The 22,500-nt window shown below is 28.5% G+C and overlaps 1 protein-coding gene across 4 annotated transcripts in view; it reads right to left on the bottom strand.

The window, feature by feature from the left end:
* LOC136080623 (TPR repeat-containing protein DDB_G0287407-like) overlaps positions 1-22,500 on the bottom strand; it is a 98,370-nt gene that overhangs the window by 41,162 nt on the left and 34,708 nt on the right. For all 4 annotated transcript variants that reach the window (XM_065797512.1, XM_065797511.1, XM_065797510.1 and 1 more), the window contains 2 exons: positions 17,577-17,710; positions 14,185-14,333 (listed from right to left, as the gene is read on the bottom strand). In XM_065797512.1, the coding sequence (XP_065653584.1) occupies positions 14,185-14,333; positions 17,577-17,710 (283 nt within the window). The remainder of the gene's footprint in view (positions 1-14,184; positions 14,334-17,576; positions 17,711-22,500) is intronic.

The raw sequence follows: 22,500 nt of genomic DNA, 5'->3' as shown, positions 1-22,500 counted from the left end.
GGCTGGAAAACAAGACTCTGATAAGCACTTGTTGAATAGTTTTGAGAGTATAGACGACAGCTCTGGAGAACACTTCTGGAAGACAATAACAGGTATGTTGTCTGGGCCACAAGCTGTAGAAGAGTCTAGGCAGGAGATCACTTTAGATACAGATGCGGGAGTGATATGAATGTCAAGCAATGGATCAACCTGTTTGTTGGCAATATCAGGTAGAACGCAATTAGTGGAATCAAGAGATGATATTGATGAAAAGTTTTTAGCAAACAGTTCGGCTTTGTCTTTAGGTGAGGTGACAAAGTCTGAACCATACAAGAGAGGTGGAATTATAGATTTGCCCTTATTATTGATATTATTAAAGATTCTCCAGAAGTCACGAGAGCCTAATTTTTGAGATGAGATACGAGATTTCATGACCTGAGAATAGCGGGTTTTGTCATTAGACAAAACCTTTTTACAGTTGTTTCTAGCAGTAATAAACAGACATCTGTTTTCTGGAGAATTGTTTTGCTGATAAATATGGAAGTAACGGTTTCGATTGGCAATCGCAGCAGCACAGTGTGAGGAAAACCATGGAGGAGAATGAGGCTTGACCTGGAATCGTCGAGAGGGAATAAAAGATTCCATGCCAGCCTGAATCCACGAAGTTATGTAAGAAGCACATTTGTTGACAGGAATTTGAAAGATTTCTGTCCAAGGGCCATCACGAAGAAAATCACGGAAAGAATCCCAGTCAGCTTTACTGTAGTTGTAAGAGGTTCGATAATAGGGGTATTCAGGTGATGAAGATGAATGAGATATTAGTTTTAAAGAGATCAAACTGTGATCAGAAGCACTTAAGGGTGAATGTGGAGAAACTGAGCACTGACTAGGATCAGAAACAAGACATAAGTCAAGTAGAGAAGGTAAATGATTAGGGTTGTCAGGAAAGCGAGTTGGAAAGTTTACTATTTGAGTTAGGGATTGAGAAAGGCAAAAGTTGTGGGCTTTTATGCCTGCAGAGTCACTGACACTGGAGCCAAGCCATTCAGAGTGGTGAGCATTAAAGTCACCGACAACAACTATATTAGCAGATGGATAAAGAGAGAGGCCTTGGTCAATATGATCAGAAATAACATCAAAAAGAGTGCAGTCTTGAGATGAAGGAGAGCGATATAGAACAAATAGAAAGGCAATAGAGTAAAGTGGTGCTAAACGAAAGCACATGAAAGAATAGTCTGTGGATTCAAACCTAGTTTCATGACAAACAGGTAAATTCTTACAAATGTAAATGCCCAGGCCAAGCATGTGACTATTGGAGTCTTTACGAATCAGAGGAAGATAACCATTAACACTAAGATCACAAGATGAGACAGCCAAACTCAAATTAGTCTCACAAAGAGCAAGTAGGTCTGGTGAACTTTGCAAGAGATAAGACTCAACAGAAGAAAAGTTACTTCGAAGTACACGAATATTAGTGAATGATAGGGTTAGAGAACTTGGTGATGATGATGGTTTTTTGTGTTTTATAGTTTTTGGTACTTTATTCATTTTTAAATTAGATTGAAGAACTTGACTCAAAGCATAGATAGTACGCAGAACACCGTTTAATAGCCCAAGCAATTGCCTCATTACTACTAATAAACCCTAAGCCGTAACAAAGGGCTCCAAATGTGGCCTCCGCAATGCACACCAAAAGTACAAACAGGGACACCATCCATGCGCAACATGGCACTGTCAATACTTTGATATTTTTCAGCTGTTGATGGAATCAGCCTCTCTGAGAGCTACCACAGAGTTTGGGAAACCTGACTACCAGCCGGCCTCAGAACCATAAAACTGAGTTTTAGAGCTGTACCCTCATAAGGAGATAATAGAATGAGTTGCCTAGTCATAAAAACAGTGACACAAGCAAACCCATGCATTGAGTCAAGAAGATCAGCATTCAACATCCTAAACTGGAAACGATGCATTAAAAATACATCTGCGCCAGCCTAATAGATGAAGAAGGGGTGCAAGGCTGGTCAACAGATAGAATCTGTTTACCCCTTAAGTCTTTGCCTAGGAGGCCTTCTACAAGACAGTAGCTGGGTGCATTTAACATCTGCCCAAGATGAGTATTTTTATTGAGACACCATTTAGCCTTTACTCAACCAAGAGCCCCAAGGCAGGGGGTGTTTTAAATCGGAGTTGACATCTCCTAGCCTTTCCCTAAAAAGGCGTATCCTACAAGGCAGCAGGACATGAAGCAGATTGTACTGGGTTACATGTTACCAGTAGCAGGATAACCTGATCTGACAAAAAAATATATATATATATATATATTATATATATATATATATATGTTATATATATATATATATATATATATATATATATATATATATTATATATATATTATATATATATATATATATATTATATATATATATATATGTATATATATTATATATATATATATATTATATATATAAATATATATACAGTATGCAAAAAAAATAATCGTACACTTAAAAAAAAATCATAATTTTAAAGATTGCATCAAAAAAATGAGTTGCTTGTTAAAATATTTAAAAGTTTTTTTTAGATATCTTATCAAGTATTGTTTTAAGAATTTATTTGAGTATTGGTGAATTAATTGCTTTTCAAACCTTTTGAATTTTAAACAATTGATCTAATGATGCATAAAATTGACTGCAAAAAAATAATCGTGCAGTTGAAAAATAATGTCAAATTGATCGAATTCCATGGAAATTAGTATCAAGTGGGGCCTTTTTTAGCCTTGATGACCTCATCTAGATGATTTGGGATTGAGTTGATCAAATGTTGGGTCTCTTCTGTTGTTATATTATTCCATGCCCTTAATATAGCTCCTTTCAAGTTGTCTTTCCGTCTAAATGTTCGGTCGCCAATTTTTCTATCCAAAATATACCACTAATCATCAATTGGATTCAGGTCCAGACTTTGAGATGATCATTCCAAAACATTGATGTTACTTTTGTCGAAGCGTAACTTCATTTTCTCAATTATTAAGAAGCATAATCTGATTGGAACCGTTGCTAGTGTGGCTGGTAGAGGACGAAAGCGCAAGACCACTAGAGCAATTGATCGAAATATCATTAATGTCATCATTAATGTGAAGAAAAATAGATTTATTTCGACAGCTAAATAAGTTTTAAAAATTCAAGACGATCATAACATCACAGTGACTCCTCAAAAATCAGAAATTGTATAAGAGAACAAGGATATAGAGATAGAGTGGTTCGAAATAAACCTTTTTTAACTTCTAAACAAATGAAATGTCGATTGGAATTTGCATCGAAGAACTTAAAAATGCTGATATCATATTGGAAAAAAATTTTGTGGTCAGATGAGTCAAAATGCAATCTTGCCTCATCAGATGGAGTCCAAAAAGTGTGGCGAAAAAAAGGAGAAGTTTATAAATTGAGTCGTTTGAGAGGTAGTTTAATGCATGAAGGAGAAAATGTGATGGTTTGGGGTAGTATGAGGTGAAAAGAAGTGGGGAAATTTACATCTATTGATTACAAAATGTATGCTTCAATGTATTGTGATATTCTCAAAGCTAACTTGCAACCATATACTTAAAAATTGAGAATGGGAAGCGATTTCATACTCCAGCAGGATAACAATCCAAAACATACCGCTAAGAAAACGAAGGTATAAATTAACATCAATGTTTTGGAATGGCCATCTCAAAGTCTGGACTTGAATCAAATTGATAATTGGTGGTATATTTTGCATAGAAAAATTGGCGACCGAGCATTTAGATGCAAAGACAACTTGAAAGAAGCTATATTAAGGGCATGGAATAATATAACAACAGAAGAGACCCAAAATTTGATCAACTCGATGTTAAATTATCTAGATGAGACCATCAAGTCTAAAGGAGGCCCCACTCGATACTAATTTTCATGGAATTCAATCAATTTGACATTATTTTTAAACTGTACGATTATTTTTTTTGCAGTCAATTTTATGCATCATTAGATCAATTCAATCAAAAACATACGCAAGAAAGCAAGACGTGTTTTTACAGAAAAAAAAAAAAAAAAAAAAAAAACCCGATAATAAAATAATATAAAGTTTTTTTATAATATGGTTTTTTATCAATAAAACGCTACTTGAAAAAGAATTGTCTATAAAACCAATATGGCACCACGATCAATCGAGGAGATGTTTAACTATTTAAAGTGTGATATTTATACTTTTGAAGAAAATTTTTTGAAAAATATTGAGGAAATTTGTTCTCACCCAAAAGACTTAGTTATCTCAAATATGAGCCCAATCTCAGAAAACTCAATTCGAAACCTTCGAGAGCGATTATTTGCCGAAATTATTGAGACATTTTGTGCAGATGAATTTAGTGAGGTAAACATAACGCTAGACCTTACAAATCCTGTTGAAAAGAATCTTCGTAAACGATATAAAACAAGTTTATGTTTAGAAGATATTTATATACTCTCAATAACATTATGTGAAAAGCAATTTCACAAAGAAATCGTTAAGGTAATTATCTCAACAAAGAATGTGGACACTCTGTCTAGTGATAGATTTTTAAGTAAATCAGTAAAAGAGTTGTTACATATTTCAAAAGAAATTCAAAAGGAAAATAAAGAAATTAAAGAAGAACTCATACTGTTGAAAGAAAAAATAATTTTCCAAACTAAAATTATTGAAAACCTTAAGATAGAAAACAGACATTCGGAATTGGATATAAGTCTCTTACAGCCGTGTCAAATATCGAAATTAAAGATTGATGGTTATTCGCAATGTGAAAATAAAATAACGAACACAGGTGCTAAAAAAAATCTAACTCAAAAAACGCATGATAAGCCTCTTAAAAATGCTGAGTACAAACCGCGACTATTAAAAACATTCGCAAATGTAGTTGCTCAAACTCACTCAATCACAAATCGACCACAAATCGATGGAATACTGACCACAAATATAAGCGAAAAAACCAAAATCGATAACAAACTACGCGCATCAAATACCAACAATGACGAAAATAATTTTACTTTAGTGTGCCGAAATAGTAAATCTAATCACAAAACACAAAATTGTCCATTAGTAAAAAAACATAGAACTTCAGAGCCAGTTTTTGGAACAAAAATTTCTGAAAATAAAACAATTGCAGGTGAAAGAATAATTCGTAAATTTGACGTTTTTGTCGGAGGGGTAAGCAATCAAATCAATGAAGAACTTTTTAAAAACTATTTAGAAACAGAAATAGGAATCACCCCCTTATCTGTTATATTGAATAAAGAAAATGAATACAACAGATCGTACAAAGTTTCCGTAAACAACACAGAAAAAAATATAATATTTAACCCTGCTTTATGGGATAACAATATAATAGTTAAACCATACCGAAAAAAACGTTTATATACTAAAATATTTCAAAATCTGGAAACTAACGGAAACCAGGAAGATTCTCATAGATCAAAATGGATTTAATGAATATTTTAAAGGAAGAAAAACTTCCAACAACAACATTTAATTTATGTACTTTTAACTGCCACGGTCTAAAGTCCAACATTGAGTATACTAAATCGTTGATTCTCTCTCATGACATAACTTTTATATGTGAACACTGGTTATCGAAACTAGAACATTTTATAATAAAAAATATCTATAAAAATACCCATTCTTCATTTTTCCACCAGGCTAACAAACATGAGCAGGGTCGGCCGTTTGGCGGAAACGCGTTTTTTATTCGGAAACATTTGTTTCAAAACATTATTATTCTTTATGAAGATGATCACATCTTCGCAATAAATCTTAAAAAAAATCAGACTAATATTATAATTATTGGCATTTATCTCTCATCGTCGCGCAATAATCAAACATCGCTGGAGGAATACAAGAGTCAGTTGGATATAATTTCTGGTATTATTAACAACTACGAGGGTGTTGCTGAATTTATTGTTCTTGGGGACTTTCAATCTTTTCCTCACGAAATATATGATTTTTTAAAGAGAGCTAGCTATACGAAAAATAACTACTCCGTGGTTTTATCAGATTTTATTAAGTCGAATGAACTTGAATTAGTGGACGTAACCAAAGGCTCTGGACCTAAGATAACGTATCGCCATAATACATTACCAAACGCATCTTACATAGATCACATAGCTCTCTCAAGGTATACGTCTCTTCTGTACTCAAATTGTTTCGTAATTCCTTTTTTATCTCAAAATATGAGTGATCATTTACCAGTATCGATTGAAATTGGAATTATCGGACAATCTTCTCAAGAAAACAATCACAAAAAATCAGAAAATTATAGCATTCCAAATTATGCCTGGAATAACAATGATTTTTTACAACTATATAACAATTGCTTAAATATTAATTTTAATCGTCACAATTTTACGAATGAAAATTACGACGAAGAACTTATCAAGGTATATACTGTTATTACAAAATCTGCATCTGAAGCACTTAGTCAATATTTATTCGGGAAAAAACCGTCTTTGCATTCAAAATCTTGGTGGACACCCGAGTTAAGCCGCAGTAAAGATATTCTTTCATTTTATTTTAAAAAATGGCGGGAAAATGGTTTCCTAAAAGATTTAAACTCCCAAATTTTTATTCGATACCGGATGGCTCGAAAAAATTTCCGCAATGCTATCAAAAATGCTCAAAACAAAAACCTGTACAAAAAATACATAAAAATCGAAAAGTTAAAAAATACAAATCCAAAAAATTTCTGGAATACTTTCAAAAATATAAAAAAACGAAGCAAACTCGAAATTGTTCACCATAAATAATAAAAAAGATAAAGACTCAATCACGAAAGAATTTGCCAACAGTTTTGAAAATCGATTAAACACTAAAGCAATCACATATACCTCTTCAAATTTTGAAATTCCACCTTGTACAAAATTCGACGAGGTAATAATATCAGATGAAAATATAAAAACGGTTGTTTCTCGCCTTAAATTAAACAAATCTAAAGACGCTTTTGGAATCTCAGCTGAACATTTAAAGAATGCGAGCTGTGAAGCACTAACAGAATGGCTCAGAAAATTCTTTAATTTTTCTATTAATCATGGGCAGACCCCAAAATCGATGTCTACATCACTCATAATACCACTCGCTAAATCATATAAAAAATCGCTAACTGATCCAAATAATTACCGCGGCATTAGCATCATTCCAATCTTTACGAAACTAATGGAATATCTTATCCTACTAATCTGTCCAGAAATAAAAGAAACTCATCCTCTTCAATTCGGTTTCACTAAAAACAGCTCAACCCTACACGCCGAATTTGTTATTAGTGAAACGATTAAACACTACAACAACAACAACTCACCCGTCTATCTCTGTTCCCTCGATGCTGAAAAAGCGTTTGACAGCTGTAACTGGGACATTCTGTTTGAGCGACTCTACAATGATAAAAAACTCCCTCTATATATTGTTAATACCATATCATCATTATACTATGAAAGTAGTGCTTCTGTTTCTTATCTAGGTTGCAAATCATATCCATTCTATCTAACGCAAGGAGTGAGACAGGGATCTATTCTCTCGCCTTATTTGTATAACATTTACACCGAAAACCTACTAGATACCTTACAAAATGAAAGCACCGTAGGTACATCAATCAATGGAAACTATACGGGTGTTGTAGCATATGCTGATGACATTATACTCCTTAGCTCCACCCTTTCTGGCCTACAAAAGCTTCTTAATACCTGTAATATGTACACACACAAAAACTGTATAAAATTGAATGCTGACAAAACCGAGTTCTTGCTCACCGGAAAAAAGCAAATTAAAAACTGCACAATAACTCTCAACAACAAAAAAATAAAACTTCATGATAAACTTAATCACCTAGGTTTTACATGGGATACAAAAAGTTCACCTTTTGCCTCACTTAATAGTTTAAACATTGATCACCGAATATCTAATTTCCGGGCAGTAATCCAAACTTTAATTCAATCAGGAATTCGTTTTGCTCACCCAAACTCCATTGTCCAGCTATATAAAACTTTGGCTGTCCCAACACTGACATATGGTCTTGAGCTTTGTGAACATAAAAAGGTATTAATGCAAAAGCTTGATATAGTTGGAAGAAACGCACTCAAGTCACTCCTCAACGTTTCAAAACATAGCAAAAATTATATTCATCCCTTATTCTTTATTGAAGATATATCAATAACTATACAACAAAACAAGCTCAACTTATTTATTCGCCTGATGAACAATAAAATTACATTTGATATTATTAAGTCGCAGCCGGAAAACAAAACAGCCCCACAACCTTTTTTAGATAGTATCAAGGGTTTGTGTAATAAACATGAACTAAATCTGGAGAAAATAATTCAAAGTAAAAAAAAAATAAAAATTATTGGCTTAAAAAATTTAGTTCCTGAAACGGATCTTCAAACTCTAAAATGTGCAGTTGAATGCTGGAACTCAAAAGAACAAAGAACAATCTTCAAGGATATTCTTGAAAAAAATATTCCTAGATGATAATAATAAAATAATAATAATAATAATTCAAGGATTTTTATAATTATCATGTACAAAACTCTAATTTACCTTGTATACTTGTATAGTGGGTGTTTAATAAATATATATAAATAAATAAAATTGTTTAAAATTCAAAAAGTTTGAAAAGCAATTAATTCACCAATACACAAATAAATTCTTAAAACAACACTTGATAGGATATTTAAAAAAAACTTTTAAATATTTTAATGGACAACTCATTTTTTTGATGCAATCTTTAACATGATTTTTTTTTAAGTGTACAATTATTTTTTTTGCATACTGTGTATATATATATATATATATATACATACATATATATATATATATATATATATATATATATATATATATATATATATATATATATATATATATATATATTATATATATATATATATATATATATATATATATATATATATATATATATATATATATATATATATATATATATATATATATATATATATATATATAGAACCCTTAGATGTTGTCCGAAAGTTTTTTCCATATTTTGTTGACAAAAAGTAAAAATTAAAATGCAAGACCGGAATTTTTTTTTTTTGATAATGATAGACTGTCTGCCCCAACCAAACCCTCTGTCGATGTAGCAGCACTCCCTTGCGGGTCAGGCTATTTGTCAGTCGATGTAGCAGCACTCCCTTGCGAATCAGGCTATTTGTCAGTCGATGTAGCAGCACTCCCTTGCGAGTCAGGCTATTTGTCAGTCGATGTAGCAGCACTCCCTTGCGAGTCAGGCTATAAGATAGTCGATGTAGCAACACTCCGCGCATGATTTACAGTATAAAAAAAAAATAAAAACATTTTATTAAAAAAAATAAAAATAAAAACATTTTATTAAAAAAAATAAAAATAAAAACATTGTTTATATTGTTAAAAACATTCAGAATGTTTAAAAACATTCAGAATGTTTTTAAAAACATTCTGGTCAATTAAATTTGCGTTTTTGTGGTTTTTTTATATAACAATTAATTTGTAATTAAATTATTGGTTTTGACTTTCGTCCAACACGAAAATGTTGGACGAAAGTCAAAAGTAATTAAAAGTGACGTATGTGTTGGCGTAAGAATCACTTTTTTCCTTCCGCTCTTCCCAAAGCCAACAAACTATAGATCTATATATATATATATATATTATATATATATATATATATATATATATATATATATATATATATATGAATATATTTATATATATATATATGTATATATTTATATATATATATATATATATATATATATATATATATATATATATATATATATATATATATATATATATATATATATATATATATATAGATGTAATAAATGTATAGGTATATATATATATATATTGAACTACACAATTACCTGGAATGTATTTCTATTTAATAAAGTTATAAGTGTTTTTCAATTTGCTTGACGTTGCTAAATCACTTTGTTATTGTTAGCACTTAATGTCTTCAAGTAAGATCTTTCTAATTTTCTTGACAGCAATTTTGTTTTTAGTATCACGTTAGTTAGTTACCATAACTAGTTATCCACCTTAAAACTCATATCCACTTACTATGGTAAGACATTTATCTCTTTGTTTTAATTATTTTATTATGTAGTGATTAATATTGTATTATATCATATTTACATCTTAATGTGTATATGTTTATAATATATATTATTGTTTATATTTATTATATTTATTGGGTATGTTCTTTGTGTATATTTTTATCTATATCCGCATTTTTTTCTAAATATTATTGATGTTGCTTAAATTTATGAGGGGTGTGGGCATTTGATTTTTTTGTAGTGAGGTCTGTTTTATTGCAATAATAACTGATATGATGTAGGCTACAGACAATGATAAATATATCAAGGATGCATAACAAGCAATGCTAGCCATCTTTTATATATATATGTAAATATATATATAAAAGATGGCTAGCATGTATATATATATATATTTATACACACATTTACATATATATATGTGTATATATGTAAATGTGTGTATGTATATATATATATATACATGTATATGTTCAACTTGTTTCTCCGCGCAGCGGTCTTGTTCATCAAGGTTCATTTTTCGGAGTTATAGAGTTGGGAGAGGGTTTTAACCACAAGTAGCCTCCTCATCTTTAGTGGCCTTCTTGGCCTTGGGGAGGTGAAATACAACAACAACAACAACAAAAATGTGTGTATGTATGTGTGTGTATGTATGTATATATATACGTATGTTGACATGCATATATGTGTATACATATAGATATATATATATATATATATATATATATATATATATATATATATATATATATATATATATATATATATATATATATATATATATATATATATATATATATATATATATATATATATATATACAGCGGTGGCCAAAAATTAAAGACCACTCTTTTTTTTTTCAAAATTTATTTTTAACCTTAGTATAATTTGATTTTGAAAAAAAGGTATCAAAAAAAGAAAAACATTTTTAGAAAGAATTTCTATTGTATTTTATATTGATTATAAAAGAATTTATAATTTTTTTACAAAATAATGTTAAAAAATTAAAAAACTGACTAGTAAAAAATATAAATGGGAAAAAAAATTAGACAAAATTTTAAGACCAGTTTCAAAAATTTTTCAAAAAGCAATAAAAAAATAATTTAGAAACGTGTTGTTCCTCCATTTGTTTTCAAGCACTCTTGTACTCGTTCTGGCATTGAATTCATTAAAGTTTTGATTACTTCATCAGGCACATTTTTCAAATGATGAGAGATAGAAAATTTCAAATCTTCCAAATTGTAAAGTTGTTCTTTACCAAGCTTGTGATCAAGCCACGACCATAAATTCTCTATTGGATTCAAGTCTGGACTATTGGCAGGCCTTGGAAGCACTTGAATTTTATTAGAATTGAACCCATCGCTGACAACACGGCGCATTATCTTGCTGGAAAATAAATCCATCTTGCAACTGCCATAAATCAATGCTAGGAATAAGCGAGTTTTCCAAAATTTCGATGTACCTTTCCTTGTTGAGTCTATCATTAAATAAATGAAAAACGCCAACTCCACAGGCACTCATACAGGCCCAAATGCCTATTGAACCACTGCCTTGTTTTGTTCGTTTCAAAACGCATGATTCATCGAACCGTTTGCTTGGAAGTCTACGCAACATTACGCGACCTTTTCTGTTGTCTACCTCAATGTTCATTTCATCACTAAAGACCACACGGCTCCACTAATCTGTTGACCAATTTTTATGTAGTTTGCACCAGCCTTTCCTGGCAAATTTTTGTTTTTTATTTAAGCGTGGTTTTTTTGCAGCAGCACGCCATAAATAATTTAAATTGTGGAGGACCCTTCGCATAGTTCTAGGGCTTGCTTTCAGACCATTTGACAGTGTCCATTTCGTAGATAAGTCTGTAGATGATGCTTGTCTGTTTTCTTTCATTAATCTCACTAACGAGCGAACATCACGGTCATTTGAAATTTTATTGCGTCCAGTCCTATGACGATCATTAATTGACCGGGTCTCTTTGTATTGTTGAATTATGTTAATAATGCAAGAGTGAGACCTTCCGAGCTTTTCTGCTAATTGTCTGATGCTGTAGCCTTCTTCTTTTAATACAAGAGCCGCGTATCTGTCTTTTTCTTCGATCTTTGCACGCATTTTTGCAATACTTTTATATCCTTATTGCAATTCAAATAATAAATGTTTATATGATATCGAAACTCAGGTTTCGACATTTTATTTTATAGCCAACGTAATAAGCAATTAAGACAGTTTAAAAAAATAATGGATTATTATTTTTAATAAGTGCAAATTAAAGATTTGAAAGTGGTCCTTAAATTTTGTCCAATTTATTTAAAGAAGATTTATAAGTACCCATCAGTTTTTTAATAAGTTAAACGCTATTTAATTAGAATTAGATTAAAAAAATTATACCACTTTAATTCGTATGTTTTAATTAACAAGATTTAAAAAATAAATATGTCAATTAGAATCTTCTTAATTTTAATTTAAAGATTACGAAACCATTTAAAAAATGAGTGGTCTTTAATTTTTGGCCACCGCTGTATATATATAAATACATGTATATGTGTATATATATAGATATATATGTAAATTAGGGTGGAGTGAATTTTAGTTTTTTTTACAATTCGTTTAGCCTGGGTGTGCAAAAGTTGTCTATTCATTTCAGAAATACTCTGGAAAAATATCAATGCACTTGGAAATTATCTTGAGGTGCCTCAAGACCTTTAAAATTTTAATGGGTCCCTAATATTATGTAAAAAAAAATTTTTCGAAAGTATGTCATGTTGGGTCTCAAAAGAAGCAAAATTTTACAAAAATTACAAAAATAACAATTATTTTATAAAAAAATTATTATTTAAGATTTTTTTGAAATTATAATTAAAAAAAATAAACTTTTTTCATTTTTAGTTTAAAAGGTCATTTTTTCTGCAATAAACTATAAATATTTGCACACCCAGGCTAAACTAATTGTAAAAAAAACTAAAATTCACTCCACCCTAATGTATATATATATGTATATATATATATATATATATATATATATATACATATATATGTATATATATGTATATATACATATATATGTATATATATGTATATATACATATATATATACATGTATATGCATATATACACGTTATGTGTGTATATATATGTGTGTATGTATGTATATATATACGTATGTAGACATGCATATATGTGTGTATGGTTGTGTATGTGTGTATATATGTATATGTGTGTACGTATATGTGTATATGTGTGTATATATATATATATATATATATATATATATATATATATATATATATATATATATTCAGGTACTTTGTCTTTGTTTTGTTTGCACATTTCTTCATTTCATTTTTATTATCTAATTTTTTTTTATTTTATATTACTAATTATAAGTTTTGTTAAGTATTATATTTTTTTATCTTTATCATTTCCATTCAACATATCAATGTATATAGCTTGATCAGTTAGAGCATTGGCCTGATAAAGTGAAAGTCCATGGTTTAATTCCTGCTAAGACCTTATTACTTTATTTTCATATTTTTCATTCAATTTCTTTTAGATCTTGTGATTGGGTCATGACTTTTTTTTATCATTTTATTACATGGGCAATGCTTATATTCTTTCATTATAATTTTTTTATGATACATTTTACTAGCATCTTTGTTTTGTTCTAAATGCCTGTTCAAAATATCTTTTTAATCTTTTTATCCTTCCTCTCTTTCTAATTTTTTCTTGTATCCTTTGGGCTTGACAGCTTGGTCTTGTCTTTTGATGCATATTTTTGCATTTTTTTTTAAATTTATCAATAATGAATATTTACTGATAATTTCATTCACAAAATATTCAACATCATTCCAGAAACACTAAGATCAAGAAATCTGTGAGGGTTTCAGTATATACATCGATGAATAAAACAATTATAAAGAATGAATATCTACTAATAATTACATTCACAAAATTCCAGAAACACTAATTGATTAATTGAGTGAATAAATGCAATTCATAAAAGAAAATTTAAACAGTATCCTCTCACTTTTCCAGGATTTTTTCACTCATAAAAACTCGAATAAAAAAAAGATAATAAATTTAAACCACGAAACAAAAATAGCAATAAAAACATGATTAATACCTCAAATGTATCAATGATGACATTTTTTAGAGCTTTTAACTTTTCTACACAAAACTCTGAAGAATCTTTAAAGTCTTTTTTGACATCATCAGGGATACCATCAAGACTTATCAGGCTCATACCATCAGGCTCATGGAGTAAAAATAAAGCTGTAAAAATAATAAATAACCTAACAGTATAAAAGAACTATAATAAGATTTTTTAAATATTAAAAAATTTAATACAATATACATTAGATACTTTATTTATATTTTTATATAGGATATAATATATATATTTATACTTTCATAAATACAAAAAAATTATATCTATGAAACTTATTTATAAATTTTATTGTTAATTTTTAAAGTAAATTCATGTGAAAAAATATATTGAATTTAAGAATTAAGAACTACAAAGGTAAGGGCTACATAGATATCTATTACTATGTTGATTAAACACATAAGAGAATCAGCAGGCATCTCCATTTTAGCTAACTGTTCTCCAAGCCCAAATGTAAATATCATTGCTTTGTGTGAGGAGCAAGGTATTCATTTTCTATTTTTGCCATCAACCAGCACACACTTTTTACAACCATCAGATGTTTGCTTTTTTAATCATTTTAGTATAACTTATGATACTATGATCAAAGTATTATAAATAATATTACAAAACAGAAAGCATTTGATATAGCAGCATTCTTTGTCAAAACAAAAAAAAATGCTACTAAGAAAAAAAGAGAAAAAAGAAAATTGTTAACAAGAAAGAATTTCTTTGAAGTTTTATTTACATCAGAATCAGTTAAAACAGTAGATCAAAAAGTAAAAAGTTGTCAAAAAAACTTTCTTAAATAAGTTGTTAAGTATTTCAAGAGTGTTTTATACTTATTTATTTGAAATACAAAAAAATTGTGTAGTAACACATTACATAGTGCAATGTTACACAGTTTGCTGATTTGATCAATCACTGCTGAAATATAAAATAAAACTGTGTAAAGTCATTATAAATAATTGTATCAACAATATACTAATAACATCATAAAGCAGGTTTTTATGATTATCTTTATCTTATGCTTACATTACTCTTCGTGCAATTATTTTGTATTATTTTGTAATTATTTTGCAATTATTTTGTATTAATCTTGTTAACAAAAATAATCTTTACTATGCTTACCATGTTAATGTTATTTTAATCATTTGTTGTATGTTGTTTGCTTTAGATTTTAACCTTTTTAATACAGTGGTTTTGGAAATAATGAAAAACTCTCCTATAATAAAGGTTTTGCAGTATTTCTAAGAGGCTTCACGTAATTTGAAGGTAATACATAGAGATTGTTAACAAATGAACCTAATATTTGACTTATAATCAAACTCAAAATATCTTAAAATGGTTCATCTGTTTGTTAAAACCTAGTTTTTTTTATTAAATGAAACTTCGTTAATTTTAACTTCAAATTTATTGGACACAAAATCCAATATGGAGAAGCAATTGCTTTTATAATTAACAGCAAATTTTAATGGTAAGGGCTATACCTCTACACGACTACCACATAAATGAACCTAAAAAACTTGTTTTTAGTTCAGATCGATGCGAAGAATTTTTTTTTTGTAACACCAGAGTGAAAATCTTATCAATACTAATTTTATCAATAATTATATTATTATTATTATTAGTTTTATAAGCTTGCATATGTAAACATAACACAAAATTTTCATTCTTTTTCCTTCGCTATGATAAATAAGATAGAATTATGTTATTTATTAACAAAGTCAAGAAACAAAGATGCATCAAATTCTAATGAAAGGTCTGAAAAAAAAAGAAAATTTCTGTTATTTTGAAACTATATGGCTAGAAAAAATGTGTAAAAACGTGCTTTATATATTTGTAAATATTAGCGTAATTCTGTTACTCATTATGTTGGACTCGTGCTATTTCAGGAAAAAGAATGTCTGATTCTCCCAAAGAAAGCAGATTTGTTGAAACATTAAATTTTAAGGGAGCCAACATTACTATTTGTTAAGCTTTTAAACTTCATCTAACATATCATCGAAAACTTTTTTTACTTTTTTTAAGTTGTGTTAAAGTGCTCTATTTAAAATAAATAAATCAATAAAAGATAAAGGCATCTTTACAAATTGCTAAAGAAGTAATTTCTTTGCATAGATGAAACTTTTTGGTGAAAACAAATCTGAACAATCTATTTAATCAAGTTTCGCTGATAATCTTACCTCTAAAGTGGCTCTATTTACTGATGAAACACAACTGTATATTCCAGTCTTTACAACATCACCTTTTGATTGGTTAGAACAGGCAGATAATATTTAATCTGATCTCTTTTCTGAGACAACTTGAGGCTTGCACTTCAACTATAAACTCTGTAAACTTTGTTTATGGGTTAATGGCTGGTAAATTTTAACCAAAACAAATCTCACATGTTAACTGCTTAAAACTATTCCAATATTCTTGATATTAATAAATAGCAACTTACTGAGTAGCCTACATTACGTCTACTCAGATTACAATTTACTACAGACACTTCAGTAACTAAAAATAAAAACTAACATCACTTGTTCCATTAATTAAAACTCGATCCTGTGTGACTTGTGATTTAGCAAAGTCTAACCTTTTTACGGTAAATGTTTCTTCATGCTTAAAAATTTTTTATGTAGATCTTTTTGTTTTCCTGACTTAAAAAATTATTGTGCTTTATCTCTTATGTTTGCTTCTGGTTAACTCCCAACTTAAATACTTAAAGATAAAAAAAAAACTTCAATTATACAATGACTATTTTGACTTGCAGTATTTGTTTGCAGTCATATTGGGAGTGAAATCATTTAAAATACATAAAGACTTTTTTTTGTTTTATGTAAACATATTTGTTTAGACCAATAGCTCACCAATAGTTTACCAAACAAAAAATAAAACTAAAAAATGATAAAAACTAACTTATAAAATACAAAGGATCATATCCTACCAACTTGACAGCCTACCTTAAATCTATATTTTATTACCTAAAATCTTTATTTCATCATTATAAATTGCATTTTATTCTCCATCCAACATTTCACTACTTTTATAACAAATTAAAAATAGAAAAATTAAAATACAAATTACAAATTTAAAAATAGGTGTCTCTTTTATTAAAACTAAAAACTTTTAAAATATCCTTGAACTATCATTAAGAAAATTCCATTAAGTTCGGACAGAAAATCAAGCTAATTGCTTTTATTTGTTACTGGTAAATGCAAAAGTTAAAGTTATTGAAAACAAACATAAAAATAAAGTTATAATTAAAAAGAAAAATCAAAAATAAATAAATAATAAAGTTGTTAAAAACAGAAAAAAAATTATTTATTTATTTAATTAATTATTAACATATTATTTTTTAATTTAGCTAAAAATATTGTTTGTACCACTAGGATTTAATTTTTTAAATGCACCATGTAGGATTTCCATTTCTGTAACTGATAGCCCATACACCCATCCATATTGAGCTGCTAAATTTAATGAGACATCTTCAAACTTTGGAATCCAGCTAGCTTGTTCTCTAATGAAAATTTTTTTGATTTAACAATTTTTCACTGAGAAGGAATCACAGGCTTGCAAACCTGTAAGTTAAGAAGTTAAATATAATTTTAATTTATAAAAGTAATTTTAATATCAAAATTATTTAGAACTTTTAAAGTTAGAAAGTCGATCTATTTGACCTTAAAAGAAGAAAATGATTATTTCTTTACTAATATTTAATGTTAAAAATAGTGTTCTAAATAATTTCAAAATATTTCAATGTAAATAAGTATAAAAATAAACATATAGAAAAATTGTAATTTCATAAGTATTACAAACATTAAATAAAGTTAGCACCAACAAATTTTCTAGTCTACAAAAGTGAAAAAATTTAAAAAGTTTTTTTTTGAAAGGTTGCCTATCAAACCAAAACCCTCAGCCGATGTAGCAGCACTCCTCGCATGTTTACCTATTTGTCAGTTGAAATAGCAGTACTCCTTGCATGTTTTACCTATTTGTCAGTCAAAGTAGAAAAACTCCTATCATGTTCTACCTTTTTTTCAGTAGATGTATGTAAACAGTAAAAAAATAAAAATAAAAGCATTCAGAATGTTTTTAAAAACAAATTTTTAAAAACATTCTGAATGCTTTTAAATTAGGATTATTTATACATAAACATTAAAGACATAAAAATTTTAAAAATAACTAAAAACTAATAAAACTTTAATTTCAAACATTCTTTCAAGTTTTGCAATAGGTTTTAATTCTTTTTTTTTTTAAACCTTACATTTGGTTAGTAACTGAATGACAGTTTTAAACATTAAACAAGTTATAAGATTTATATATATATTTTTTAAATCTTACATTTGTTTAGTAACCGAATGATAGTTTTAAACATTAAACAAGTTATATGCCCTAAAGAAAAGATGAACTAGCTAAATAAACAGAAAATTAGTTATTTACTACTGCTATATTACATATTGAAAAACCCTCAGTCAATATAGCAGCATTTCCTTATAGAAACAGGCTATAAGATAGTCAATGTAGCAGCACTTGCTTGTAGCAGCAGGCTATAAGATAGTCGATGTAGCAACACTGCATAAATGTTTTACAGTAAAAAATAAAAATAAAAACATTCAGAATGTTTTTATTTTTAAAAAGATAAAAAACAAAACAATCAGTATGTTTTTAAAAACATTTAAAATATTTTAAAAAGCATTCTAGTCTTTTTTAAAATACTACAAAAACTTGTGTTTTTGTAGTTATTTAAAAAACAATAAATTTAATTAGTTTCCTCAATTAAACTAATTCATTTTGACATAATCTGCACTTAATTTTAAATGTGGCACTTAATTTTGTCTTGCTAGATGTCATAGAGTAGTTAAGTGTCATTTTTTACCACAAACATAAGTTTAAGATCTTTACTATAGGAGAATATATATATATATATATATATATATATATATATATATATATATATATATATATATATATATATATATATATATATATATATATATATATATATTTGTATATATATATATATATATATATATATATATATATATATATATATATATATATATATATATATATATATATATATATATATATATATGGGGTGTTTAAAAAAAAAAATTTCAAAAAACATGAATAGGCAACAAACCATATTTGGGGCAAATATTAAAAAAATGTAATTACAAAAAAAAAATTCAAAATTATTGACATTTACCTTGTGCTCAAGCGGTTAAATATCCCAAAAAATGCCCCAAGTAGTTCCCAAGTAATTTGGGTTTGAGCACAAGGAAATATTTTGTAAATATTTTTTTTTCTAATGTGGTCAAATAATGGTACAAATTTTTTTTAGAGTGTTGTGTATCCTGGTTTTTTCATAATTGTTGTTTAAATTAAAAAAAGATTTCACAAAAATTATGCAAAAAAAAACTTTCAACGGGCATTTAATAAAAGAAAAACTTTTATTTAACGTTGAAAGTGTAAAGACAAGTGTTATTTAAAAAATAATTTTGTTTGCTTTGTTTGCTTAGCTGCATTTTTTTATTGCTTTAATTTTTTTAAATAATGAACAAGTTTTCTTTTAACTTTTTAAAAAGTCATTAAACAATGAATATTGCAAAATTCTGCATTAAACATTTTTGTTTTATCCCATATTTTTAACAAACTAATTGTCACTTCTTTCAAAATACTGTTGAACTATTGTCTCAAAATATTGTTATAATTAAAAGATTATAATTAGTTATAATTAAAAGTTTGATAGAAAATAAGCAAGAGCAATTAAAAAAAATAATAATAATTAAAAATAAGCAAGCAAATTAGTTATAATTAAAAGTTTGATAGAAAATAAGCAAGAGTTACAAAAAGTGATAGTTGTAAATGCAAATAGTAGTGAAAAACTATTAAAAAGTGGTAAAAGAAAAGCGAAATGAAGAAAAATAAAAAAACACATTTTCTTATTGAGAAAGTCAAACCAGAAATATCAAGTAACAAACTCGTTGTGAGTTATTTTTAAGTTTTAAATATTATTTCAATAGATTTCGGGTTGTAGAGGAGCAACCTTACTGAACTTTTTTAGTTTTTTTTTAGTGGATCAACTGCCAACTAGATTGGATATTTTACAGTACATAGCTTTTAATCAGTCTATGCTTCCTAAACATTGAAAAAATCTTTAATACTTGCTTGTTCAGTAAAAACAGGAAATATGAATGATGTGTTGAACCGTATTGTAAGTGCATTCTTAGCCAAATAAAGGGTTCGTTGCTTAAAGCTGGATTTCTTCTTCAATCGGATAATAACTTGATTAAAAAGCTGAATAAGTTGAACAAAGTGTAAATTTAAAAAAAAACATGGACAGGATATCATCTTTAGAATTAGAAAAAAGTAACAAGACTTTACAGAACTAAGAAAAATCTTTTGGGCAGGAATACCTGACTTACAAAATTGGATAAAAAAGGACAAATATAGATCCGATCTATATAAGAAAGAGGACCTAGAATTTATATAACATCAAGAACACAACAGAAAGTTATTTCTAGGGTCAGAAGATAAGAAATACAACGAAAAAATAATTAACTTCATAACCTTTTTCTGAATTAAAAAACTTCCTTTAGCTACTTTTTCCACAATTGATTTTTTAATTTGCTCCATTATTTTTTTACATTATTGTGTTTTTTAATTATACAAATTTTTGATAAAAAAAAATTAAAAAGATAAACATTAAATAATAATAATAATAATAGTGCATGTTGTTAAGATTTTGGAGAATACAAGAAAAAGAAATTCATTTAAAAAAGCTGCTGGAATATCAGTGCAAGTCAGAAATTTAGAGTTGAAATCTAGGTACTCAAGCAAAGATTCATCGTTGATTTAGATTATAACCCAGAATATTGGCCTTCTTCAGAGTCTAATAGTATAATGAAAGCTGAGATTGTAAGAGATATTCTATCTGGTAATGTTGCCCTTATTGCTACAATTACTGATGTTTCTCCAAATGTTTCGACAATAGTTACTGCTTTATTCCTTCGTAGTTCTGGTGTTGATCATACAAATGTATGTTGCAGTAGGTAGAAAACAGTATCTAGAAAGATGTAACAAACAGCTCAAGAAATAGCAGTTATTGCTAAGGAAGGTGTCACATTAAGCATTTAAGTGTCTCCCTACCCATGTATTGTTTATTTTGATGGAAAAACACTTTTCCAAACCAATTATGGAAAAAAACTAAAGCATAATATACTAGCTGTTCTACGAAGCTGTAACAAATTTTTTTTTTTTTTTTTAAACATCTTTGCTTCCAACAAGGCTGCAAGCAACTTAAAGTTGGAAGTTACTGGAAGAGAAAAGATGAAGATAGTAGAGCAAGATAACAACTGACAGGCGACTTAAAGGATTGCAAATTATATGAATCAGGAAAGCAAGATAAAGGAAGCGAATTCCAAAGAGCTGATGTTCGAGGAAAAAAACTAGACGAATAAGCGTTTTTGGAGCACTTAGGAACAGTCACAGAAAAAGGATGACACTTAATTGAATGACAAGTAACACGAGAATGAATTTTAGTAGATGGCACAAGAGACGCTAGCTTTTTAGAGCAGTGCCCATTATAGATTTGTAGAAAAGAGAAAGAGAAGCAACATTACGACCATGTGATAATGGTTGGAGGTTGGCTGCAAGAGCAGGTCCAACTATGTTTATGATGCAATTTTGCACCTTGTCTAAAAGAGATAGGACATTATTAGAAAATCCATCCCAGATATGACAACAGTATTCCATACAAGACCGGATTTGAGATTTATAGAGAAAGAGAATAGAATCCAAAGAAAGAAAGTGATGAGCTCGATAAAGAGATGCAACCTTAGCAGATGCTAATTTTGCAACTGATTTGATATATGGTTTCCAAGAAAGATTGGAAGTAAGAGTTAATCCTAGAAGATGAAGAGTAGATGACTCATCGAATACATCACCATTTATAAATATAGGAAGATCTAAATTGTTGCGATAACGATTGGCTGAAAAAAATTGAGTTTTATCTGTATTGAAGTTCACCAGCCACTGTGAGTCCCATGCTGTAGCAGAAGTGAGATCCTTTTCAAGCTCAAATGCCCCCTCCAAGCAATCAGAGAGCGTTGGTTTCTTATCACGACAAGAATAAATGGTAGTATCATCAGCAAACAATGCCACCTTGGATGTGAGAATATCTGGAAGATCATTAATGTAAATTAAAAAGAGTATAGGGCCAAGAATTAAACCTTGAGGAACCTCTGAAGTTACAGAATAAGAAGAAGAGTGCTATCCATCGAGGACAAAATTTATACTACAATT

Source organism: Hydra vulgaris, chromosome 05, assembly GCF_038396675.1.
Source record: "Hydra vulgaris chromosome 05, alternate assembly HydraT2T_AEP".
NCBI classification, from domain to species: Eukaryota; Metazoa; Cnidaria; class Hydrozoa; order Anthoathecata; family Hydridae; genus Hydra; species Hydra vulgaris.
Note: the sequence above shows the minus strand (reverse complement) of the source record. Positions and strands in the feature narration are given on the sequence as shown.